The sequence below is a fragment of the Manacus candei genome, unplaced genomic scaffold, assembly GCF_025592945.1.
Source record: "Manacus candei isolate 608988 ecotype Guabito, Panama unplaced genomic scaffold, ASM2559294v1 h1tg000073l, whole genome shotgun sequence".
In the NCBI taxonomy this organism is placed as follows: Eukaryota; Metazoa; Chordata; class Aves; order Passeriformes; family Pipridae; genus Manacus; species Manacus candei.
In genome coordinates this window covers 1,581,033-1,606,270 of record NW_026138121.1, presented here as the reverse complement: position 1 = coordinate 1,606,270, position 25,238 = coordinate 1,581,033, and the positions used below count along the sequence as shown (strand labels likewise).

The following is a 25,238-nucleotide window of genomic DNA, read 5'->3' as shown; positions in this document are numbered from 1 at the left end:
TGTCCCCTCGGGCACCCCGGGGGAGGGGGTGAGGGGCTCGCGGGACCACCCGCAGCCAGATCTCCCCAAAGGTAAAGAAATCCCGGCGAGCAGGAGCGGGTTTGGGACACAAACCCACCCCACCGAGTGTCGCCGTTCCCTCCGAACGTGGGGCCACGGGAGACCCCCCACCCCACCCCGGGCTCCCGCGGGGAGGGGTCCCGGTGCCGCAGCGGGAGGGGGCTGCACTGCGGACCCGGGGGGGTGCGAGCGCTCGGCCGAGCCTTTGCGGGAGGTTTTTATCTACCCCCGGTCCTCGGGAGCGTCGCCCCGAGGGTCTGGGGGTGCCGGGAGCCCCCCGGGCGCCGCCAGAGCCGCAGGGGTTAAACGCGCGGCCGGCAGGAGCTGATTCGGGTGGGTGGCACGTCGTGGCGACAAGACCGGAGTGAGGAGGAGGATTGGGGAAGGGAGGGGAGAAGGGAGGAGGAGGAGGAGGAGGAGGAGGAGGGGGGAGCGCTTGCAGGCAGCGGGGAGTGTGCGGCTGCGAAGGAGCCGTGCGAGGGGAGGATGGAGGGCTCTCACCGCCGCCTCCAGCCCGGGCGCTGAGGGCCAGCGTGGCAGGGAGGGGGTCCTGCTGCCCCTGTCCCCGCACCCCCAGAGGGACGAGGAAGGACCCCCCAGCGCTGACAGGTCCAAAGCGAGCCGGCCCTTTGTCTGCCGGCGGGGCTCTGCCCGAGCCAGATGTGCGGGCAGCTGTGCAGGGGAGCGGCAGGCGATGCCAGCGGCGCCGGGGGACGGGGACAGACTCCAAGGGTGAGTCGGGGTCCAGCCGCGATCGGGGTATTGTCCGTCGGGTGTGACTTTGGGTGGGGGAGGCTGCTGTGCCTGGGGGTTCTGCATCGCAGAGCCGGCTGCCTGGCAGTTCGTTTGGGTTTTGGGGTTGTTGGTTATTTTTCCCCCTCTTTCCAGAGCTTTGCTTTCCCTGATAAAAGGTGGGTTTGACGATAGATGGTGCGTTTGAAAAATGAAAAGAAGGAAAGGAGGTGAAAACGCAGGAAATGCGGAGACATCGGCGCGTGGTCCGGGAGGGGACAGGGGGTGCGGGAGGGACAGGAGGGGTCTCTGATGGCGGGAGCTGGATTCCCGGTCCTGGAAACTCCTCTGGGATCGAGTCGATCCCCAGCCCGGCGCCGATGGGAATGGGGGGTGACCGTGGCGAAGCCAGCGGCGGTGCCTGGGGCTGGAATCCAGCCCTGCCCGGGGCTGCTGGCGGGATGCGAGCCAGGCGGGAGCAGCGCTCCCTCGGCATTAACCCCTCGGCGCCAGAGCGGCGCCGAAAACGTTAAAGGAGCGAAGGGAAGTGTAAAACGGGGGCTGTTAAATAAACAACCCGGGGCTTTGTCTCCCTCCCACCTTCACCTGCCGGCACCAGGCTCGGGGGGGGGGGGGACAGACTGCCCGGGGTGGGGGGGACAGGCAAAGGAGATGGCAAAGGACCCCCGTGAGGAGCCGCCCTGGGCCCGCGGTGTCACTGGAATGATGTCGGTGCTGGTCTGTGTTTACCTCCCCCCGTCCCTGCTCCTCCTCCCGCCGCTGCACAGGAGCCGCTCACCCCCCCTCCCCCAAAATCCCCGCGCTCGTCCTCCCGTGCCAAACACCCACCCGGCTGTGGGGCCGTGCCCCGGGGGGGCCGTGGGATCACCCCGGGGCTCTCTGTGCAGGAGGGACCCTGCGCTGACCCGCCCGGGCGGGGGGCTCAGGGCTGGGGGGGTCCGCGTGTGGCTGAGCCCTCTGCTGTCCTCGCCTCTCCCCGACGCCCACACGGGCACCCGGCCCTGTCCTTCTCTCCCTGCTTCCTGCCAGAGCCTGGAAAAAGGGATTGGAGACCTGTCAGCAGTGCCCCATTCTCCCATGAGGAGGGGGAGAAGCCCTTGGACACCCGGGGCTTGTCCCGGCGTGGCCGTGAGAACTCGGAGGGGAGGAGGGAGACACAGGGCTGGGAAAAGGACCCTTGGAGCCGCGTTTCCAGGGAGCCCTTTGCTGGGAGTTGTGGGGATGTGCTGCCATCGCCCCTGGGCGCGAGGGTCTGGCTCCCCAAGCCTTGATCTAAGCAGGCTGGGAGGGCAGGAGCCACACAGGGGTGTTGCCTGTCTCCCCCTCCCCTGGCTGCTGTGCTGGTGCTGAGCCAGGACCCAGCCCTGCCTTGCAGGGACGAGCAGCCCTGATCCCGCAGCCTGGATGCAGGAGAGCTCCTGGAAAGGCTGGGAAGCAAATGTCTCACTGCTGGCTCTGCCAGGCTGAGCCTGGTGCAGACAGGGAGCGATGGGATGTGGCTCAGGGCGAGTTTCCGGAGCTCTGGCTGCTCCCTGCCCCGGGGGCTCTCCTGGGGGGTCCATCAGCCCGTCACGGTCACACTTGGGGCATCATCATCCTCCTGTCCTCCCTTCCCGAGGCAGAGGACCCTGATTCTGCTGGCACAGCCTCTTTGCTGGGGACACGGCTCTTCCCGGCTCTCCCTGCACCCTGGATCCTCTCCGTGGGCAGTGGGGGCTGCTTTGGCACACGGTTGGCACTGGTGCAAGTGAGGAGAGCAAGGCTGAGGGCCAGAGCTGGGCTGAGTCTCTGCTCCTCAGCCATCTTAAACCCCTTCCTTTGGGTGGGACCTTTCTCCCCTTCCGCGGCGCAGACCCAGGAGCTGAGAATCCTCTGCCAGGGCTGAGCTGTGCCCACACCCCTGGCAGAGGCTGCCAAACCCCTCTGGCTCAGGGGAAGGGCTGGGGAGTCAGCCAGGACCCCGACAGCACCCCACCCCGCCTCGCCAGGGCTGTGGGAGCAGCAGGAATTCTGTGTCCCCACAGTACCACACCTGGAGCTGCACAATGAGCTCCCCAGGGAGCGGGGGCAGCCCCTCTGCCAGGGAGCTCCCATTCCCAGGGAGGCTCCCATTCCCAGGGAGGCTCCCATTCCCAGGGAGGCTCCCATTCCCGATGTGGAGCAGAGCTCCAGCTGCCCTGCCCAGCCCCTGCTCTCTGTGCCTGGCAGGGCTGGGCTGGCTCCCGGCAGCAGAGGGACCGGCTGGAGCTGGCAGAGACATTCCACTGCCATTCCGGGCCCTGATCCCGGAGTTCCTGGCTAGGACAGGGATGAATTGGTGCTAGGAGCTTTCTCCAGGTGGTCATCTGGAAGGCTGGGAGCTTCATCTCTCCAAATGCAGGAGCTCCATCCCTTTCTTTATTCCCAGATGTATCTCCCACCCCCCCTGCAGGGCAGGCCCTGCTCACTGACCCCTTTTCCCTCCTGTCCCAGTGAGCTCCCATGGGATAACATTCCAGCTGGCACGTGGCTGATGCCCCGAGGAGCAGAGGTGCCAGCCCAGGACCCTCGTGATCCCCTGGCACACAGGAAATCACCACCCTCCTCCTCTCCTGCTCCCACATCCCTTTGCCAGGGAACACCCAGAGAGGGGCTGCTCCTCTGCCCACCCAGAGGTGCCAGGCCCTGGCACAGAGGGGTGGGTGCTCTCCCCCTGCCCGGCCTGCAGGGGAGGGACCCGGGACTTTGGTTTTCTCCTCCTGTAATTGTTGTTCCCAGGGGAAACGTCTGCACCGGGAGCTGCAGCTCTGCCCCAGCCCCGGGAAAACCACGGGAAGGAGAATTCCAACCCCGGGAAAAATCTTAAAATTAAATGAGTTTAAAAGTTCTCCTTAAAAGTCAGACGGTCCCTGCTGTAAAGCTCCTCTCAGGGACTGTGGGGGTGAGTTTTGGGGTCGTGGGGCTCAGGGCAGCCCCCCCTTGTCCTCCTGCTGTTCCCTGGAAACCTGTTTGCCCCTTCCAGCATCCCTTTCCTCCCGGGCTGAGGCAGCGGCTGGAATGCCCGACACCGTTCCAGGACATCAACCAGCTCATAGGCAGCGAAATAAATGTGCAGCTTTAGTGCTCGGTGATGGCAGAGAGGTGTTGGGTGATAAATATGTTTACGGTGGGGTTTGTAAAAGGCTGTTCCAATGGGTGGGTTTCAGGAGGGCGATAAATGGCTGAGAAAATTGCTCTGCTCGCAGCTCGGAGCAGCCCCAGCACCCCTTGAGGTCCCCTCCCCATTCCCGGGGGGACTTGGAGCTCCTTAATTTGGGTCCCCCAAAGCACAGCCCCCCAGCCAGGGCGGGAGGGGGGCCCTGAGTAACCCCCCCAGCCAGGAGCTGTTTGCAAACACTCCGCGGGGCAGGAATTATCGGCCGGCTCTGTTTGGTGTGCGATTCCCAACAACAAATAAATAGGGGAAAATTGGGATCCGTTCCCAGACAATTCACAAAGGGCTTAATTGGGACTTAAGTGGTGCCTAAGTCTCGCGCTGGCTCTCTGCGCCGGGGTGCCTTTCACCCAGACAGGGAAAAGAGACAAACTTGGTCAATAAATTACTTGTGATAAATTATTCACCAACTCTGCTCGGAATTAATGCCGACTCCCCCCTCCAGCAGCTCCGAAATGCTCCGATATCTCCTGACCCTGTCCAGCCTCTGGAGCCACTCGTTGGCTTTAAAAGCCTCTCCCAGCCTCTATTATAAAACCATATTTCGTGGCATTTATAACCTGTCATGAAGGGGGAAAAAAAAATCACTCCCAGATTAAATTTGGCGTGTGAGGTCGGGGCTTTGTCCTTCCTGTTGAACCAAAGCTGAGGCGAATCTGTTTGCAGGTTCAAGCTGAGAAAATTGTTTGGCGTGAAGAGAGGCCACTGTGCTTCTGTGAGGCTTAATAACGCTCGCTTGGAATTTAAAAGCCTTCATCAGTGAGGAATTTGTAATCAGCATAAAAGGGGTTTTGCATTTTAACCAGCTTTTCCCCAAGGAAGGGATGAGCCGGCTCCAGATCTCTGGGTTTTTTTTGGGGGGGAAAAAAAAAAAGCGTCTTTGCTTCTCTCCCTCCTCAATCCTCGTTCCCAGCAGTGGGAATAGAGAAGGAGGGGAAATAGAAAAGAATAAAAAAATATAAATATCAGGTCATCTAAAAAGGGAAAAAAAATGGGTTTCCCTATTTATGAGCCATTAAAAACCGAACCAATTTGGTCCAGCTTTTCCCAAAGGAAGAGATGAGCGGGCTCCAGATCTCTGGTTTTTAGGGGGAAAAAAGCATCTTTGCTTCTCTCCCTCCTCTCTCCCACCAGTGGGAATGGGGGGGGGGGGCGGGATAGAAAAGAATAAAAAATACAAATATATGGTCAGCTGAAAAGGGGAAAAAAATGGCTTTTCCCTATTTATGAGCCATCGAAAACCGAACCCATTTGGTTTGTGCTGGAAGAAACATTTCGCTCGCGCGTCTGTGCCCATTCACAGGGTGATTATTAAATTTAATGCAACGTTTTGGGTGCTCAAACCACCGTTTGACGCCTCATCAAAGCCGCTCTGCTCGCCTCGAAAACCCATTTGGGCTTCAAAAAAAAAAAAAAACAACCCTAAAAAGGGGCTGCGGCGTTTGATCCCCGTCTGCAAATCGCTGCTGGCGAGCGGGAGCCGCGTTTTTTCCTCCTCGAAGGTTTTTTACTCCCATGGAAAAATCCTGCCGAGTCCCGTTCCTGAGTCACTTTTCCCAACTCCTACGAGCTGTCGCTGCTGCTCCATCCCGAGCCTGGCTCCTGGAGTCCAATTCCCTAATTCCCCACGTGCAGCGGGATTCATCCCTTCATCCCCTGTTTGAAAGGATCAAGGAGCAGGAGCAATCCAGGAATTCCAGGGCCCTAAACCCCTCTGTCGCCTGCTCCACCCTGAAATCATCTGCTGTGCTTCCCTCTCCGTGGAATTGTTGTTAACAGGGTTTTAGGGACACTCTCCAGCTACTTTTATGGCTCTTTGATAATTCCTTGACTCCCTTTTTGTGGGTTAAATCCTCCTGGGAAGGACACAGCCCTTGTCCCCCTTCCTTGGCCAGGGTTGTCCTCCCTGGCTTGGCAGGCACATGGATTTTCCCTGTTTCGCTCAGGTTTTAAGGGATGTTTCAGGGCTCTTTCCATCTCAAAGACACCCCTTTTCCTGCTGGAATCTCTGCTCCAAGGCTGGCAGCAGGAATGCTGAGGGTTGAGGGAGTTGGAGGCTCACGCCCAGCACAGGGAAACCAGGAGCTGCCTTTGCCTTTGGTTGGGATTTTTAAGGGAATGGAGGGGAGGCCAGAGTCATTTTATCCTGGGAAAACACAGGAAAGGACGATGCACTCTGGTCTCGTGGAGTAACCACTCCCAGCACATGGAATCCCATTCCTGGCACAGGGAATCCTGCTCCCAAAACGTGGCACCCCACTCCCAATGCCTGGATTCCCACTTTTGGCCCACGGAATCCTGCTCCCGTGGCCTGACATCCTGCTCTCCCAGCACAGGGCATCCCGCTCCCAGGGCATGGAATCCCATTCCTGGCACATGGCATGGCACTCCCAGGGTGTGGCCTCCCACTCCCAGTGCATCCCACCCCACTCCCAGCGCATCCCACCCCACTCCCAGTGCATCCCACCCCACTCCCAGCACGTGGCATCCCACTCCCACTGCGTGGCATCCCGCCCCTGGCACACAGAATCCCACTCCTGGCACACGGAATCCCACCCCTGGCACATGGAATCCCACCCCTGGCACATGGAATGCTGCTCCCAGCACGTGGCATCCCACTCCTAGGGAGTGAAATCCCGTCTCTGGACGTGGCATCCCCCTCCTGGTCCATGGAATCCCACTCCCACTCAGCCAGACCCCGCTGCTCCCTCTGCCCTGTGCCAGCCTCGGTGCCATCCCATTTTTCCCGGTGTCCTTGTGGTGCCAAAGGTCTCCTTGGGCACTAAATAAATAAACAACGGGGTTGCAGAGCTGAGGGGGTTTAAAATCCAGGCTGAGGGGACTCTACATCCCGAGGCCATGGAGGGGGATCCACGTGGCTCCTGCTGGATCCTCCAAGGGATGAATCCTCCTCGTGCTCCAGCTGGGAGGGGGTGAAGGAAGGGGGTCACCCCCCGGGACAGGCAGCCCCTCACCCCTCTCCTGCCTCCAGGCACTGCCCCCAGCCCGTGCCCAATCCAGGCAGGAATTGCCCACGGCGCAGCTTCCCGGGATGACTAAGAGTGGATGAGCCACTGCTGGAAACTCAGCAAAGATCTAATTCTGTGAATAAACCGGAAAAGAAACGGAGAAAGGGAAAAAAAAAACAACCAACAAAACCCAACCAAACCCCCTCCTCGCCGGGGGAAGATGATGGTTGTGAATTAGAGGCAAAGTGGGTGACATTTCCGCCAGCTGTGTGCAGCTGGGGGGGTGGGGGGGACGTGTGGGGGCACCGAGGCTGCAATTCCTGGAGAGGATGGAGAGATGGGAGAGGATGGAGAGATGGGGGAGGATGGAGAGATGGGAGAGCAGGAACTTCCCCCGCTGTGCCCACACTGGGCGCTCCCCCGGTGACTGTGGGCAGGTGACTGTGGGCAGGTGACTGTGGGCAGCCCGGTTTCCCCAGGTGACAGCAGCCCCTCCAAGGTGCTTTTCCTGCTGCTCAGTGTCCTTGGAAACCGAGGGATTTGTGATTTGTGGGAGGGAGCAGCTGGGATGCACCTTGGATCCCTGAAGCTCCTCCTTCCTGACCCGCTCCGGGGCTCCAGGGGCACGTCCTGGCTCTGGCTCCAGCCTCCAACCCCAGCAGTGCCAGGGGCCAGGTCGCTGCAGCTCATCCCAGTCCTGCTCCCAGGGCTTGATTCCCTCCTCCTCCCCCATCCACCAGTGTCACTTGGATGATTTTACTCCAAATAAGCCGGGAGTGGATTTTGCCAAGAATAAGCCCCATTCCTCACCCAGGAAGGGTTTTTCCATCCCCTTCAGTTCAGGGGGGGGACATGCCACCCCCTTGGCTCTGATGGCAGGGTCCCCATCCCATTGGAAAATCCCTGTCCGTGGTCTGTGCTGGTGGCAAAGCCCCCCCAGCTCCCCCAGGAGGGGCTCAGCACCCCCCCACCCCCTCAGGGCAGTGCTGGGACATCCCCCCCCCGGCTCTCCGAGCCCTTCCCGGCTGTGGTGGCTCCCCAGGGCTTTGCCTGCATCCCAAGGATCTGCTCCGTGCCCAGGGAAGGGGGGGAAGCAGCCCCAAAGCTGTGCCTGGCAGTTGCTATGGCAACCCTACATTTTTCTTATGATTCCTAATGACTTATTGGCATTTGCACTAATCCGCAGCTTTTGGGGCTGCCAGAGGTTGCTCCCCTTGTCTGATGGGGCTGGATCTGCTGGATGTGCCCTTGTCTGGAGCAGATAAAGCCTGGATTTGCTCCTGTCCTTGCTTTTTTATTGCTGGAGCTCCTCTGCTCTTTGCCACGTCCTGCAGCCACCGATCCCAGACACTGGATTTCTCCGAGGAAGGGAGAGCTGGGCCACCTCTGGCTGTCCCCTGAGGGGTTTGGTGGGACTTTGTGTCCTTATGGCAATTCCAGAGGCATCACAGCGAGGGAGCAGCAGCTCAGCAGGACAGTGGGAAGCAGCTGGAGGATCCAGGGATCCACAGGGCAGGCTCAGCCCCCCTGGACCGTCTCTGATCCCACAGACAAGGCTGAGATGCTCCTGGTGTCACTCCATGGGGTCACCAAGCCTCCAGGAGGTGTTTGGTGACTCCAGCCCGGGAAGAAAACAGGGAGAGATTTCCTGGGAATTAGAAATGGGCCTGATTTCATGGCACTGCCAGGCAGCCACGGTGCCATCCCGACCTTTCCTGTGCTGGAGACCAGAGGGAGCTCCAGCTGGGGGGGTCTCAGGAGTGATGTGCCCCCATCCCGTGGGGATCACCCGTGGCACCGACCCCTCCCTGTGCCCCTGCCCGGCCCAGCCAGCACAGCTCTCCCTTTCCAGCTCCCCTGGCTCCTGGAAGAGCAGTTTAATCCATGAATGAAGAGACAAATGAGGTGGAGGTGGGGAGGGACCTGTGGAGCCGCCGGTGCAGCCGTGGCTGAGCGAGGTTCCCGTTCTCCAGCCTCTTCCCTTGGCGCCGTCTGTGCAACATTCCTGCCTGCAGCAATATTGCTCAGCTGAAGAAATATTGTTTCCAACAACAGACACCTCTAGAGAAATAACAGGAGAGATCCCATTACGGTTTAGATTTTAATTACACTCAGGAATGCATTCCTGGTTTTAAGCTTTAATAACCTGGCCCTCCTCACACGCCCCTCCCTTGCTGAGGGAAGTTTAAAGAGCCTGGATTTATCCCTCTGAAGGGACTAACATCCAAACACTGTGGTGGAAGAATATTTCTTCCTAAAGCAGCCCGAGGGGACACGCTGGAGCAGCCCCTGGCTGTGCTCAGGCTCTGGATGAGGATGGGACCACCAAGACTGGGGGCTGTGAGGTTTGACACCTGATCCAGGGGCCTGGGCTGCTGTGAACCACCTTCACCAGCGTCCCCACTGTCCCACTGGGAGGGGACAGGTTTGGAGGACACATGGACGTGCTCCTCGTGGTCTCTGTGCCCTTTGGAGCCAGCTTGGCTTCACGGCTGACTCATGGAGCACCACGTGGACATCGGAGCTCAAAGCCTTTGACATTGCCCGGGGCATCCCCTCCCAGAGGAAGCTGCCCTTGGCCTTGGCAGAGGGAGGGAGGGAGGCCTGGGGGGGCTGCTGTGCAGATAAGCCAGGCTGAATGACCACTGGCAGCCCCGGGCAGTGCCGGGGGATCGATCGTTCTGATCGTTCCTGCTCTGCTGGGGAAGGTCACCGGGATGATGCAGCACAGCAGCATCCTTTGTGCTGCCAGGACGGCGCTGCCCTGGCCATCAGCCTGCTGCCTGTAGGGCACGAGGGGCCCACGGGAGGGGATCCCCACCTGGGGGCTGGCTGGTTTGGGGTCTCTGAGCAGGCAGGAGTGGGACAGGCACGGACACTTCGCCCTGGGCTTTGTCTCTGGAGAGGAAGGTGGGGGCGGCCCCCGCCTGGCGCCGCAGCTCCGGGCGTGCTGCTTGTTTGTCTGATTAGAGAGAGGGAGAGAGAAACGGATCTGAGCATCCCTCTGAGCATCCCCCCTCACATCCCCCCTCACTCCCCGCTCCTGACTGCCTTTTTCAAAAGGACTCAGTGTCCAGAGCTCTCCTCGTCAGAGACGGGCTGAGGGCAGAGGAGCCCTTGGAACATCTCGTTACCGAGGAGCCGCCGGCCTTTCCTCCCACCCCAGCCAGGTGTGGGGTCTTTCCCTGCTTCTCCCACGTAGCACAGAGGGAAAGGGGATGTCATGGAAATCCGGATCATCCTTTGCTGGCGTGCACCTGCCTCCCAGCCCACGCTCACCCTGCCAGGCACAGACACTCTGCGGGCTGGGAGCAGCTCCCGCTGTCGTGTCGCTGCAGCTCAACAGGCGTGTGCAGCCACCGGAGTCATCACAGCCCCGTGCCCGGCTCCTGTCAGCCCCTGGCAGCTGCCACACTCCTCACGCCGTGCCCACAGCCCCTCCCCGTGCTGCTGGAGCTGCGGGAGCTGCGGGAGCTGCAGGAGCCAGCTCTGTGTCAGAGCTTCCCAGGGGAAAGGAGCCCCCCCGGCTCGGCTGCCAAGGACCCAGCGTGGGTTCCTCGGGAGAGGATTTCAGTGGCTGTGCTGGGGTGAGGTGTAAGGCAGCTGCTGCTCACCTGGCTCTGCTCACCTGCCTGCTCCTCACCTGCGTGGCCCTGCAGCCAGGGATGGTGGGAACAGGGGCGGGGAGTCAGGCTGAGCTGTCCTTGGTGCCAGAGGGACACGGGGACTCTCGCAGCTCCTTAACGGCCTGGGGAGATGGAGGTGGGAAAGGTCCCTCCTTCTCCATCCGATGCCTGATGGAGGGGGGATTGCAGGGGGATGTGTTCCCACGGGACAGCCCATCCCGCTGCAGTTCCACCCCCCAGGACACACGGCTGGGGTGAGCCCGGGCCCTGCAGCCCCCGAGCGAGTGTCATGTCCGGGGATCCTGCCGGGAATGCGGGGGGCGGGAGCGCCGGAGCGCGGGCAGGAGCTGGAGGTCTCTGTTTCCGCTGAAATCTGGCACCTTCCCCCTCGCTGGCAGCCCCACGAGGAGCTATAAATACACCCGAGTGTTCACAACGCCCTTTCCCCGGGGATGGAAATCAAGCAGGATGCTCCGGAGGGGGAGGTTTGATTGATGGGAGCCGGGCTTGGCACAGCGCCGGGGTGGGGTGGGGGGGATGGAGCAGCGAGGGCTGAGGGCTCCCAGCCCAGCACCCAGCACGGGGGGAGAGCCCTCGCTGTGGGAGGGAAGGGGGGACGTCCACAGGAGTGTCCCCAGTGTCCCCGTGCAGGGGGAGGGCGGTGGGTGCTCCCCTTGTACAGCTGGATGAGCAGATCCTTAAGGCAGGGTGGGCTCTGATCCACTCCAGGTGCTAAAGCTGGAGGCTCTGAGGGGCTCTGGGGGTCTGGCAGCCCCCCGGGGTTCTGCAGGCAGGGCTGGGGACCCCCGGCCAGGCATCATTCCCAGGGCCAGGAGCAGGCAGCATCACCGGCAGGAGCTCGGCTGCCTGGCAGGGTTCAAAGCCAAAACCCACCTGGGACCGAGAACAAGATCAGCTTCTGAGGCGAACAATTAGCCGGTCGCAAATTGTAATTGTCATCTCACTTCTGATTTTAATTTGGCCTAATGAAGGCTAAGTGGTTCCGTCGCGCTCCTCCTCCCCCGGCCCCGCGGCCCCTGGGCATTCCCGGCCCTGCCCGGCCTGAGAGCTCCGGGGGAGGCTGGCAAAGCCATTAATCCCCCTTGCAGGCAGCTCGCTTTCACATCTCGGGGCCAATAAAAGTTTTATTTAAGGGAAGAGCCTGGCTGTGTCCATGCATCCTGCTTTGTCACAGCCCGTTAGCCTCGCGTGCCTGCCCCCGGAGCGGGGGCTGTCGCTCCATCTTCATCCCAAAGAACGCCCTCCTTGCTTCCCCCCTGGCCTGGTTTTACCTCCCTGCTGCTGGTCCATCTGTCTGCCCCCGCTGCCCACCCCACCCCAGCTCCCCAGAGCTCCTCACCTCTCCCACCTGGCCGTGTTTCCTGAGGAATTCATGGACTCGTGGAATTGCCTTTCACTTTAACACCTAATTTGGATTGAGGAAGGTGCTTGCTGGGCCTCCAGTGCCAAGTGTAGCCCAGTGGGATTGGGATGAGCAAAAATCCGGGTTTGGTGAACTATCCAAGCTTTTGGAATTCTTTCCCACAGAGGGAGTGGAGTCCCCACCCCTGGAGGTGCCCTGTCACCTCATCCTGTTAAAAGCAGCAGGTTCTGAGAGGGAGAAATCAGTGTTTCAGCAGGATGAATATCAACTGTCACCTCCCTCAGCTGGTCTCCCAGGGAAAGGTGCCACCTCCAGCCTGGAGACACACAGGGTGCTCAGTGGTGCTGCTTGGCTGGCGAGGCTGGAGCTGTACAAGCTGGGCTCTGTGCTCATTAACCCCCTCCCACAGCTCCCTGTTCTCCCAAAGCTTGTAGCTGCCTCATTCTCTTTTGAAATCCAAGGCTTTGAAGGCCATTTGAGGGAAGGGACTCGGGTGCTGTGCCCCCACGTGCTGGCTGTGTGACCCCAGGGTGGGCACATCCTGCCTCCCCACGTGGACGAGGGTGCTGGGGCTCTGTCCCTCTGCACCCTGGCTGTGGATTGGATGTGAAAGGGAAAGCTGGGATTTGGAGGTGCCTCAGCAAAGCTTTGCTTCTGGAGCAGGGACTGGGCTGCTTTCCCTCTGACCATATGGACTCACCCATTTCCACGCTCGTCCCTCCCAACCCATCCCCGGTGCCAAACTGTCCTGCTGCCAAGCTGGGAACCCTTAAATAGGTGGGACAGAAGTGGCACAAGTTCTCTGTTTCTCTTCCTGTTGCAATCTGGGGTTTGTATTAATATTATTATGACTCGATTTCAGATCCCCTTTGAATGACAAGTCCATCAAAGCAGCTCGTTTGGAAACGTCAGCTCCATTTTTGATAAGCCATCAGTCTGGGTGATCAGGGCTGACAGATGCCCTGCACCAGAGCTGGGCTCTCTAATGCACTGCACAGAGTCTTTTGTACTATCACATTATTGCATTTATTCAGCATGGCATGAAATCTCTCCTTTAGGGGAGGGGAAGGGATGGGGGAGAGAGGGATTAACCCTTCCAGCAGTGCCTCCCTGGCCGGGGAGTCCACACGGGGAGCAGCAGAAATCAGGCTTGAAGGTGACATTTAGAGCTCCTGATGCCACTGGAGTCCAGGGAACTGCAAGGCCCTGGATCACAGTCCACTTCTGGCAGTGCTGGCCCGATGAGAGCTGACAGTGGTTCACAGCCCTGAGCCGTGGAGTGAGTGTGAGCAGCCACTCCTGTCCTTGTCACCCACGGGAGGGGCAGGACACATGGATCTGGGTGCCACTGTTGGCTCCTTCAGGGTGATTGATGATGGAGCTGCTGCATCCACCTGGCTCGGGGCTGTTCCTGCTGCCCATGAGTGGGTCAGCCCTGGTTTTATCCCTGGGACAGCCCTGGGCTTTGTCCCTTGGCCAGCAAAGAGCATCCCAGGCAGCTCCGTGTCCCACTGGCCCTCCCTCCACACTTTAAACACATGGCAGGAGTGGGAGAGGTGGTTTGGGCTCCCTCTCCACCTTCTCTTGTATTTATGTGACGCTCAGATGTGTGAAACACTTGTCTCCTTGGTGTCCTGCCTCTCCTTGCTCTGGGGGAGCACCCACAGCATCCCACTGATCCCTTCCCCAGCATCCCATTGATCCCTTCCCCAGCATCCCATTGATCCCTTCCCCAGCATCCCATTGATCCCTTTCCCAGCATCCCACTGATCCCTTTCCCAGCATCCTACTGATCCCTTTCCCAGCATCCCACTGATCCTTTCCCCAGCATCCCACTGATCCCTTCCTTGATTTTGGGAGCTCCAGGCTGCCCGACCCCCTGCCCAGCCCACACCCAGAGCTGCCGGGGGGCTCAGGGAGGGCTGAGCCCAGCGAACCCCCCCTCCAGAGCTGCATTCCAGCCCGGAGGAGCTGCGGGATGCTCCCGGCTGTCCCCCAGGAGCGGGATGGGAGAGCCCGCGGCCGGGCTGGCTGCGGCCAGCGCAGCCCCTCCAGGGAGCTGCTTCCCCGCGTGCCCTGATCTGCATCCCGGAGCCTTTGTGCGCTCTCATTACCGCGGCTGAGCAGCTCCTGACGTGTGAAACAGGCTCTTGATTAGCGGGAATTGGCGGGGCCGCCTGGGAGCCGCGGTCACGGCCGGGGCTCTGCACACAAGCCTGGGCTGCCCCGGCTCGGTTTTTGGCTTCTGGTGGTCAGAGGGCTCGGGCTGAGCCCTCCTCCACCCAAACCCACGCGTGGGACGAGCCAGGTGTCCCCCGTGGGTGCGCCCACCCCGGGACGATCTGCTGGAGCGGGGCTGGTGCCTCTGGAGTCGGGAATTTTCCTGCAGCCCCTTTTGAGCTCTTGGGACTTTGCCCAAGCGCAGAGGAGCTGTAACCGTGTGAAATCCCCCCCCCCGAGACGGGGGCTGGGTGTGAATTCAGGCAGGGGCAGCAGCTCTGCAGTGCCGTAGCCCACGGGCCACGTGGCAGCATTTGGGGACGCGGTGGTGGCCCGGGCGTGCCGGGCAGGGACTGGCCCTCCTGCTCTCCAGGTCTGGACGAGCTCATTAAGACAGACCTGGAGGTGTTTTCCAGGCGGTTCAGGAGCTCGCCTGAATTATTTAAGGCGCGGCTCTCCAGCGCGGCGGGGAGGAGGAGCCGGGGGAGCTCATTAGTGACCGGGGCTGTTTTGTCTCCTGGCCACGGCACGGCGGTGCCAGGGACGGGCTGTGCCTCGGGCACGGCTCCCTCCTGCCGGGAACACCTCGGAAGGGAGCTGGGATTTGTGCCTCTGACCCGGGCTGGAGGGAGCAGAGCCTGGCCGGGAAGGTCCTGGGGCAAGGACGCGGTGCCCAGAGGTCACTGCGGGGCTGGAGGGTGGGAATTGAGCGCGGCAGGAGGGAAAGGGGAGGAATTCCAATGGGCTTGGGATGCTCAGAGCATTGGACCCCTCTGTGGGTGCTGGGGTTGGGGCACACAACTCCCCACAGGAGTTGCTTCCCAGGGCAGGGACTGGGAGGGGTGTTGGTCGCAGACAGGATTTTCCAAAGCCTCGGGGTGATTAAGGAGGCAAACGCCATTTGAAACCTTTTTCTGGGCTCTCAGAGCCTCAGCGAGGGCTTTTAGAGGCTGAAGGGCTCTAAATTAGCTCTCTCCACTCAGGAAGGAGATCCTGGTGATAGCTCTGGAAACGCTGTGCAGCAACAGTTGGGAAGGGCACGTGGCAGGAGGGGGATTAGCAGGGATTAAACAAAGCAGCTGCCCAAATCCAGGGATACACTGGGACCTGAGCAGCACCTGCAGGCTCACCTGCCCCGATGGAAAGGGGCTGGACAGGGAAACTCCATGGCCAGAGCTGTGAAACAGGCCCTGTGAGGGAGGAAAAACGGGCCAAGGCTCTTCAGGACACAAACAAGACGATGGCAGGGGGGGAGTGCCCAAGACCCAAGGGTGGCACCCCCCGGATACCACTGACCTCAGCCCTTCCCCAGCCCCTTTCTCCCTGGGGTGTTCTTGACTCTGACACTGGAAAAGGGACCTCTGGGGTGCTGGGAGGGGGCTCTGCAGGCTCAGCTGGAGTTCAGCTCCTGCTGCAGCCCGGAGCTGGTGCCAGCAGCGAGAGATGCTTCCAAAAATGCAGCGAGCTGCAGCCCAGCACAGCTCAGGTTCTGTTACACAGCACAAATCTGTGCAGAGTGAAGGACAACCCAGCTCCAGTCTGAGGCTCCATGTTCCCAGGCTCGTGTTTTTCCAGGCTCTCCAGAGCAGAGCTCAGCCAGCTTTTCCAGTTGGCTTTTGCATTTACAGATGCCCCAGTTAACCCATGGCCTGCAGACCAGCCCTGTGATTCCAGGGATAAAATGAGATGCCCCCAGTGCTTCCTGGCCTCAAACAGTGGATTTGAGGCTTCCCACAGCCCTGAACATGCTGCATGAGGGGGGCAAACCTGCTGCCTCCAGGGCTTGTGCCATCGGCTCGGCACCTCCAAAGGCACCTTTGGCAGCAGGCAGGGAGGGTTGTGCCGATGGATTTGGCTCCTGGATCCACTGATGATCTTGTTCATGGCCCTGGATGTCCCAGGGAGAGCTGACAGCCACTGTGTGTGACCACTCAGGCCCAGCCCTGCTCCCTGGTGAGGTCTCGTGCTCCCAGTTTTTGCAATCAAAGTGGAGGAGGGAGATGAAGGGCAGGGAGGGAGATGAAGGGCGGGGAGAGTCCCTATGGATTAACCCCAAGAGGAATAAACCTTCAGAAAGCCCAAACCCCACTGGTGTGGGTGCTGAGCTGCATTTTGGAGAAAGGGACCCCCCCCAGCCCAGAGACCCCAATTCCTCCCTGAGTATCTCCCCGACCACCAAGGCACCCAATCCCTTGGATATCCCTGGGAGCTGATCCCAAACAGCTCTGGGATGTGCCCAGCACTGCGTGGGCAGGCTGTGGCTGAGCAGGGGCAGGTCCTGCCCACTCCAGGCTGGAGGTTTGTGCCCCAAGCAGCATCTCCAGGAAGCCACAGAAACCTGTGTGAGCATTTTGGAGGCAGCCAGAGCCGCCACAACCCTTCCAGAGCCTGGAAGCAAAAGACTAAGAAGAACAGGCTTATTTCCCAGCCCTCCTCATTAAAACCCATCCCGAGTGAGGGAGAGAAGCACCCAGATAAGAGGCTGCTCCTGCCCCCGGCTCCCGGCGATAGCAGAGATGCCAGAGCCGAGCTTTGCTGCTCCCAGCAGCTTTTTATCTCCTGCCTTCCTCCTAGACAAGCAGGAATAATGTTATCGCCCTCCCTGCCAGCAGAGATGCAGGAGGCTCAAAAAAAAAAACCCCATCCCTCTGTGTCTGTGCACAAAACAAGGCGTAAATGAGGAAAGAAAGCACTGGAAAAGCTGGAGCAGCATCCCGGTGCTGCTGGGTTTGGAGGGGCACCTGCCACCAGCCCAGGTTGCTCCAAGCCCCGTCCAACCTGGCCTTGGACACTTCCAGGGATGGGGCAGCCACAGCTTCCCTGGGCAACCTGTGCCAGGGCCTGCCCACCCTCCCAGGGAAGGATTCCTTCCCAATATCCCATGTAAACCCACCCTCCTTCTGCCAGTAGAAGGGAGCTGGGATGTCTCAGCAGCTCGGGCTCCAAGGAAGCACCTTCAAAGCCCTGGGGTGGAACAGCAGCTGCTTTTCCAGAGCAAAGATTGCAGCAAACCTCGGTAAGGGCTTTGCCAGGCGTTCCCCATCTCCTGTAAATGTTTTTTTTTTTTTTTGGGGGGGGGATAAGACCCTAAAATTCCAGCTGGAGGCCAGTGTGAGGGGACAGGCAGCACAGGGTGGGACATGTGTGGGGATCCCCCTGTGCCACCCCGTGTCACCCCATCACCCTGGGTGGGCTCGTTGCTTTAGCCAGGGGTGAAGCTGCTGAAAAGCTGAGGCGGGAACACTCTCCCATCCCAGGAACAACCTCCTACCCCAGGAACACTCTCCCATCCCAGGAACATCCTCCTACCCCAGGAACACCCTCCCATCCCAGGAACATTCTCCTACCCCAGGAACACCCTCCCATCCCAAGAACAACCTCCCATCCCAGGAACACCCTCCCATCCCGGGAACAACCTCCCACCCCAGGAACAACCTCCCACCCCAGGGAACAACCTCCCATCCCGAGAACAACCTCCCACCCCGGGGAACAACCTCCCATCCCAGGAACAACCTCCCATCCCGGGAACATCCTCCTACCCCAGGAACACCCTCCCATCCCGAGAACAACCTCCCACCCCAGGAACAACCTCCCACCCCAGGAACATCCCCCCACCCCGGGCTCATCCTCCTCCCATCCCTCGAAGGGAGCCGGCGAATTCGCAGAGCGGCACAATAACACCCGAATTTAATAAAAAAACCCGCCTCGAACAGACAAAGTTTTTCCTTTTGCCAGCTGCTTAATTAAATTGCCTAATGCTGTTTGCGGTGGCAGCACAAACTCCCGTGTTTGAAGCCCGCGGTGTTGCCATGGAGCTCACCCGCGGCTGGCGCGGCCGTGCCCGAGCATACAGATGAGGGGGGATGCTGGGGCCGGCCGGGGAGGGGGGGGAAGGTTCGATGTCTCTCCTTCCTTTTATTTATCTGTTTGTTTTTCTGACGCGGCAGCAAAAGTCCCTGCCAAGGTTTTTAGTGTCGCTCTTGGAAAAGCAGCTGCTTTTTCCGCCCCCAGGGGCTTTTTGAGGGGGTTTGCCGGGAGGTGGGAGCTGCTGAGACATCCCGGAGGAAGGAGGGTGGGTTTGGAGGGGATGTTGGGAAGGAATTGTTCCCTGGGAGGGCGGGGAGGGCCTGGCACAGGCTGCCCAGAGAAGCTGTGGCTGCCCCATCCCTGGGAGTGTCCAAGGCCAGGCTGGAGCAACCTGGGCTGGTGGGAGGTGTCCCGGGGCAGGGGATGAGCTTTTATGTCCTTTCCAACCCAAACCATTCCAGGATTCCAGGATTCCCACCCTCCTGCCCCGGGCAGGACTATGAGCCTGGATCCTGCTCCCAGCAGAGCCTCTGGCTCCCAGCATCACATTCCCACGGGCTGGCTGAGGGCTGGAAACAGCAAAAGGCACCGGGGGTGGGCGAGGGGAGGAGGATTTTCCCACAGCCTCCAACTGCCACGTCCCATCCGCCCGTGCCAGGGGTGATAGGGACGGGAAGGTTCCTCGGTGCCCGCGGAGCCGTGGCCGTGCCAGGGCAGTCACCCAGAACAGACAGGGCCCCTGGCAGCAGCGCAGGGCCCCGGGAGGTGCCATCCATCCCTCGGGAATGTCACCGCGGAGAGCCGCTGCCGGAGAGAGGAGCCGCGGGCCGAGCACGGCCCTGCCCCAGGGACCCCCTCCCGGTGCCCACCCTGCCCCAGGGACCCCCTCCCGGTGCCCAGGGGGGGTGGATCGGGCTCTTGTGGCTGCGGGAAGGGAGAGGGGAGGGCAGGAGAGCCCTTCCCCGGCTCAGCTGCAGCCATTTATCTCCCGGATCCGGGCTATCAGACGGCTGACAGAGGGAGAGAGGCAGCCGGTGCGAGCGCAGACCAAGGCTCCTTCCCGGGGTGATTTATCTCCTGGCTTCATCCAGCAAACTTGCTGATGAAAAGACTCTTCCCTTCTCTGTGCCTCATCAATTCTCATTCTCGCTGCTCTTCTATTTTTTTTTCCCCTTTCCCTGGGTTTCTGTTCCCTTCCCTGCAGCTCCTGCACACCCCTTCTCCCCTGTGCTCCCCATCTCCTGACCCCCTTCTCTGATGGTCTCTTTGACCCTTTCCTTCTCCTTTTCACCTCTGATCCCCCTTCTTTACCTCCCTGTGGCACTTTGATTCCCCTTTATTCCTTCTCCTGCCATCTTTCCCTGGGATGGAAGGACGTTCCTTGAGCATCATCAGCAAGTGTCCCCGTGGACAACATTTGTACACGGGACAAATCCAGTCTCGGAGGCAGAAGTCACCGAAATACCACAGGGAGCTGAGGGAATCGGGTAAACACTGGGAAATTATGGGAGAGATGTGGCATCCCTGGTGCGTGAGGGGAGCAGGGGGGAGAGGAAAAGGAACCCGGGGTGTTTTCCACTTCCGTGCAGCAAATGTTTCAGTCTCTTGGATCTACATTTTTGGAGAAAAACAATCTGGGAGCAGAAGCGTCCCCGGCTCCCTGCTGTCAGTGCCGTCGTGCCGCAGCCCACGCCGAGGGAGAGCCGAGGGAGAGCCGGGAATAGCAGCCGGGAATAGCAGCCTGGAATAGCAGCCGGGAGCTGCCGGAGCCGGCAGGGAATGTGGGACCCGCGGCCCCCGGGGGGTCCCGCTCCCTCCCCGTTCCCACAGACCTTCCTGTAACCACGTCCCCGCCGTCCCCTTTCCCCTTCCCGCCTTCCCCAAGGCTCCTGTAACCCCGGGCAGCGTCTTCCCACCGCCTGCAAAGGCAGCAAATCCATCTGCCTGGGAGAGGAGATGGGATCTGGGCTCCCTGGGAGGCACCACTTAACCCCGGAGCTCCAGCCTGAGCTCTCCCATTTATTTGCCTCAATCCTGGCTCCCTCCACTTCCCTGCCTTGCTCTGAGCCTGTCTGGGGGGGGAATAAAGGGATTTGGGGCACAGCTGGTGCTTTGCTGCTGCTGGAGAGTCAGGGATGGAGGGGGAGGGTGGGAGTTGGGAAGGGGGGGTGCACGGGAATCACTGCAGAGTCATACCCACAGAATGGATCCGTGGGGATTGTGGCTGCCCCATCCCTGGAATGTCCCAGTCCAGGCTGGATGGGGCTTGGAGCAACCTGGGCTAGTGGAAGGTGTCCCTGCCTGTGGAGTGTGATGAGCTCTGAGGTCTCTTCCAACCCAAACCATTCCATGAGCCTCTGATTCCATGACCCCACCATTCCCCTCAAGGTCTGGGTCTCCCCCGGGCTGGCTCTCTCCCAGGACCCCCATCCCTAACCCTTGGGATGGGGCTGCAGCTCCACAGGAGGAGGCTTTTGAGCCCAAATGGAAAACCAGTGGAATGAAAATGGGCTGTGGAGCTGCAGGAGCTCCAGCTCCATCCCCCATCCACCTCGGGAGCAGCACAATAAGAGGCTGAACGGGTTTGCACGTTACCTGCAGGCTGCTCCAGAGCCTAATTAAGAAATAATGAGCCTGACTTTGCTGGGTAATGGATAAAAACCAAGCAGCAGGTTCCTGCCCCCTCCATCCCTGTCTCTGTTCCACCTCCAGGAATGCAGGGAGCAGCTCCCAGGGTGTCCCTGCTTTGTTCCCCACAGCAGAGACCTCACACTGCCCGTGTTCTCCCTTGTCCAGTTTGCTCCTTGTCATTTGAAAGCGTGAAATATGAAGTTTAGTTGCCAGGTTTCCCACAAAAATGCCGTTTTTCTGCAAGCTCTGATCCTGTGACTCACACAAACCCCTGGACTGTTCCGGCATCATCCTGTATCCCGGACTTCTCACAGCCATCTGTGCCGGGGAAAAAGGGATAAAACCCAGTTACAGGCACACACCAGCAGAGCTGGGGGACCTTCCCTGGAAAATGGGGTTTGGAGCAAGAAGTCTTTTCTAGTCTCTGCTTTGTATCCTTGAGAAAATAACTAAAAAATCCCATTCCTCCATGTTGTTTCTTTAAGGAGAGAAGGTTCTCTGATACTTTAATGGCCGGAGAGTTTCGCAGCCACTGAAGTGCCCGAGCACTTAAAAAAGAAAGCTGTGGGTCCGTCAGAAGGAGGCAGAAATCAATAGATCCGTCCTCTCCCTTCATGCTGGTTCTCCAGGAGCTGGTTTAAAAGGCAGTGCCCTCGCAGCAGGAAGGGAGGGAAGCGTGAGGGATCAATTCTGGAGCGAGGCTGGGATGAGTCGATGCTGAATAAACTTTGGTTGGAAGCCCTTTCCAGGGAGAGCAACGTGGTGATAGAACAGAGCTGCTGGGGGAGCAACTTTCTTTTCCCACTCCGGCGGCTTTTTAATGTTTTTCCTGCTGCGTGAGAGTCTTTTAAGCGGGAGAAGCTTTGGGGCTTGGTTTGATTGGTGTCAGCGTGGGGCAGGAGGGCTGGAGCAAAGCCAGGAAACAAAGGGGGCCTGGGGGCTGGATCCTGCTCCTCTGGACCCCGGGGCTGGATGGGGAGAGGGGCAGGAGGTGCTGGGGGGGCTCAAACCCTCCCCAGTCCCTCAGGGAACACCCCAACGAGGAACCCCAACCCCTCCGCCCTGGAAAGGGGCCAAGGCAAGGGGCAAGGCTGGGGCTGCACCCAGCTCAGAGGGGTTCAGGAGCCTGTGCTTGCACTCAGGTCTTTGCCCCTCTGTCCTGTTTGTTCTCCCTGATCCTTCCCAACCACGAGAGTCCTCCCCTCACACGACCTGTTGTCTTCCAGGAACGACCTTGAGGAGGAGCCGGGAAGATGCAGAAATGAATCCCCTGGGGAGGAGGAAGAGCTGAAGCTCTGACCGAGGAGGTGCCAGCCCTGGTGTTCCCTGCTGTGGGTTTGGAGGGGAGGGGGCACAGCCGGACGGTTCCGGGGGCTCCCATGGAGCATCTCCTCCCTCGGGGGCTGTTCCCACCCGGCTGCGCCCTCTGAGCCTTTCCCGCCCGGCAGGAGCTGCTCCCAGGGCCCAAGATGAGCTGCCTGCAGACCAGCTCCCTGCTGCTGTGCGTGGTGGCCGCCGCCGCCATGCCCACGGTGCCCTGGAGGGTGAGGTGCCCCCCTCAGTGCGTGTGCCAGATCCGGCCCTGGTACACGCCCCGCTCCGTGTACCGGGAGGCGGCCACGGTGGACTGCAACGACCTGTTCATCTCCTCCGTGCCCCGGGACCTGCCCGAGGGCACCCAGACCCTGCTCCTGCAGAGCAACAACATCGCCAGGCTGGAGCAGAGCGAGCTGGACTACCTGAGGAACCTCTCGGAGCTGGACCTGTCGCAGAACAGCTTCTCCCACGTCCGGGACTTGGGGCTCCAGGACATGCCCCAGCTGCTCAGCCTGCACCTGGAGGAGAACCAGCTGTCCGAGCTGCCCGACGGCAGCTTCCCCGGGCTGGGCAACCTGCAGGAGCTGTACCTGAACCACAACCAGCTCCGCAGCATCGCCCCCCGCGCCTTCGCCGGCCTGGGCGGGCTCCTGCGCCTGCACCTCAACTCCAACCTGCTGCGGACGCTCGACAGCCGCTGGTTCCAGATGCTGCCCAGCCTGGAGATCCTCATGATCGGGGGCAACAGGGTGGACGCCATCCTGGACATGAACTTCAGGCCCCTGTCGAACCTGCGGAGTTTGGTGCTGGCCGGGATGAACCTGCGGGAGATCTCGGACTACGCCCTGGAGGGGCTGCGGAGCCTGGAGAGCCTCTCCTTCTACGACAACAAGCTGGCAGATGTGCCCAAGCGGGCCCTGCAGCAGGTGCCCGGCCTCAAGTTCCTGGATCTGAACAAAAACCCGCTGCAGAGGGTCAAGCAGAGCGACTTCACCAACATGCTGCACCTCAAGGAGCTGGGGCTCAACAACATGGAGGAGCTGGTGTCCATCGACCAGTTCGCCCTGATCAACCTCCCCGAGCTGACCAAGCTGGACGTGACCAACAACCCCAAGCTGTCCTTCATCCACCCCAACGCCTTCCACCACCTGCCCCAGCTGGAGACCCTCATGCTCAACAACAACGCCCTAAGTGCCTTGCATAAGCAGACGGTGGAGTCGCTGCCCAACCTGCAGGAGATCAGCATCCACAGCAACCCCATCCGCTGCGACTGCGTCATCCGCTGGGTCAACAGCACCGACACCCACATCCGCCTCATCGAGCCGCAGTCCACGCTCTGCGCCGAGCCCCCCGACCTGCGCCGGCGCCACATCCGGGACGTGCCCTTCCGCGAGATGACGGACCAGTGCCTGCCCCTCATCTCCGCCCAGAGCCTCCCGTCCCGCCTGGAGGTGGCCCACGGGGACAACGTGTCCCTGCACTGCCGGGCGCTGGCGGAGCCGGACCCGGAGATCTACTGGGTGACGCCGTCGGGGGCGAAGCTGGTGCCGTTCGGGGCGGGCGGGCGGTACCGGGTGCACTCGGAGGGCACGCTGGAGATCCGGGGGGTGGCCCCGGCCCAGGCCGGGCTCTACACCTGCGTGGCCCACAACCTGCTGGGGGCCGACACCCGCAGCGTGCGCCTGCTGGTCAACCACTCCTTCCCGCTGGGCCGGGCCGGCCTGGAGCTGGCGGTGGCGGACGCGCAGCCCTTCCACGTCCTGCTGGCCTGGAAGCCGCCCCTCAACGCCGTCTCCTCCAACCTCACCTGGTCCAGCTCCCCGCCCGGCGCCCGCGCGGGCTCGGCCCGGCTGCCCACGGGCACCCGCAGCTACAACGTCACGCGGCTGCGCCCGGGCACCGCGTACCGGGCCTGCCTGCGCGTGGCCTTGGCGGACTCGCGGGCCGAGGTGTCCTGCGTGAGCGCCAGGACTAGGGAGGCCTCCCCGGGCCGCGGGCTCCCGGGGGGCCGGCGGGGCCTGCTGACGGCGCTGGCGCTGTGCCTGCTGCTGCTGCTGGTCGGTGCCGCGCTGGGGACCCGCCGCGGGGCCGGGGAGCCGCCCCGGGGGGCTCCTCGGGCCGTCAGGGTGCTGTACCCCCTGCACCCCGCCCTGGGCGGGCAGCCCTGCGCTCGGGGGCAGCGCGGGGGGCACCTCCTGGCCGTGGAGGTCCAAGAGGCCCCCCCGGACTGCTGAAGGCTGGGCGGGGGGGTTGGGGGTGGGGGGGGGTGGGAAGGGAGGGAGAAAGTATTTTTTACCAAAAAAAGATACCCGTGGAAAAAACTGAACTGCAAAACTGAACGACAGTGAGGAAAAAAAAAAACCCAAACAAAAAAAGGAAAAAAAAAGGGGGTTCGTGGACTTGACCAAGAGTCGGGGTGGGGTGGGAGGAGAGAGGCAGAGCTGCCCGGGGGGGTCTGGCAGGGCCTCCCCGGGGTCCTGGCGGGGTCTGGATCCGTGTGCAGGCTCGGGATGTGTCCGTGGCTCCCAAAAGCACCTGCTGGGAGGGCTCAGAGGGGCCCAAGCCCCAGTGGGACGATGCCCTGAGTGGTTGAAGAGCCATAAGGATGATCAGCTGATCACCCCTCCCTGTGTCCCCCTGGCACCAGAGGCACCCCAGAGGTGTCACCTCCCTCGCTGGACTGTCCCTGCTTCGGAGAGACGAGAAAAAAAAGCCTTTTCCTTTGGGATCCACGGTGGGGTTTGGTTTCTTTTTTGTTTTCGTTTTTTTTTGAGCATTCAGATAATCAGCCCCAAACCACCCCCAGTGCCACCCCCTGCCCTGTCAGTGCTGTCGGCTGGGGGGGAGCAGGGAGCACAGGAGGGGATTTTGGGGGCAAAAAACCCAGAAATGATGGTGGTGACAGGTCTCAGTTGGCACCTCTGCAGGGCTGGGCACCTCCTGCCAGAGCTGGGTGGATCCTGTGTCCTGCAAGTGCAATCTCAAGGCTGTTCTGTAAACTTTTGCAGATAATGTTAAAAAAGGGGGAAAAAAGGGGGGGAATAGGAAGAAAAGGAGGGAGGAAGTTCTTGGTTCTCTGGTTTTGTATATAAAAAAAAAAAGGGGGAAAAATGAAATGCTGATGTGCAGCTGGAGGGCTCTGTGGCAGGGACCCCTAATTCAGAGCTCCAGGAGTGTTTGGACAACGCTCTCAGGGACGGGGGGGGATTGTTGGGGTGTCTGTGCAGGGCCAGGGCTTGGACTGGATGATCCCTGTGGGTCCCTTCCAGCCCAGGACT

At 60.8% G+C, this 25,238-nt stretch overlaps 1 protein-coding gene across 1 annotated transcript; it reads left to right on the top strand.

The window, feature by feature from the left end:
* Nucleotides 1-492: 492 nt before the first annotated feature.
* Nucleotides 493-24,194, top strand: LRRN2 (leucine rich repeat neuronal 2). The gene is made up of 2 exons (XM_051808511.1): nt 493-792; nt 21,870-24,194. The coding sequence occupies exon 2, from the start codon at nt 22,113-22,115 to the stop codon at nt 24,192-24,194; it is 2,082 nt and encodes a 693-aa protein (XP_051664471.1). The 5' UTR covers nt 493-792; nt 21,870-22,112.
* The last annotated feature ends 1,044 nt before the right edge of the window (nt 24,195-25,238 follow it).

Excerpts from the sequence above, each read along its gene's own strand:
- LRRN2 (XM_051808511.1), top strand. The coding sequence starts at position 22,113 with ATGAGCTGCCTGCAGACCAGCTCCCTGCTGCTGTGCGTGGTGGCCGCC.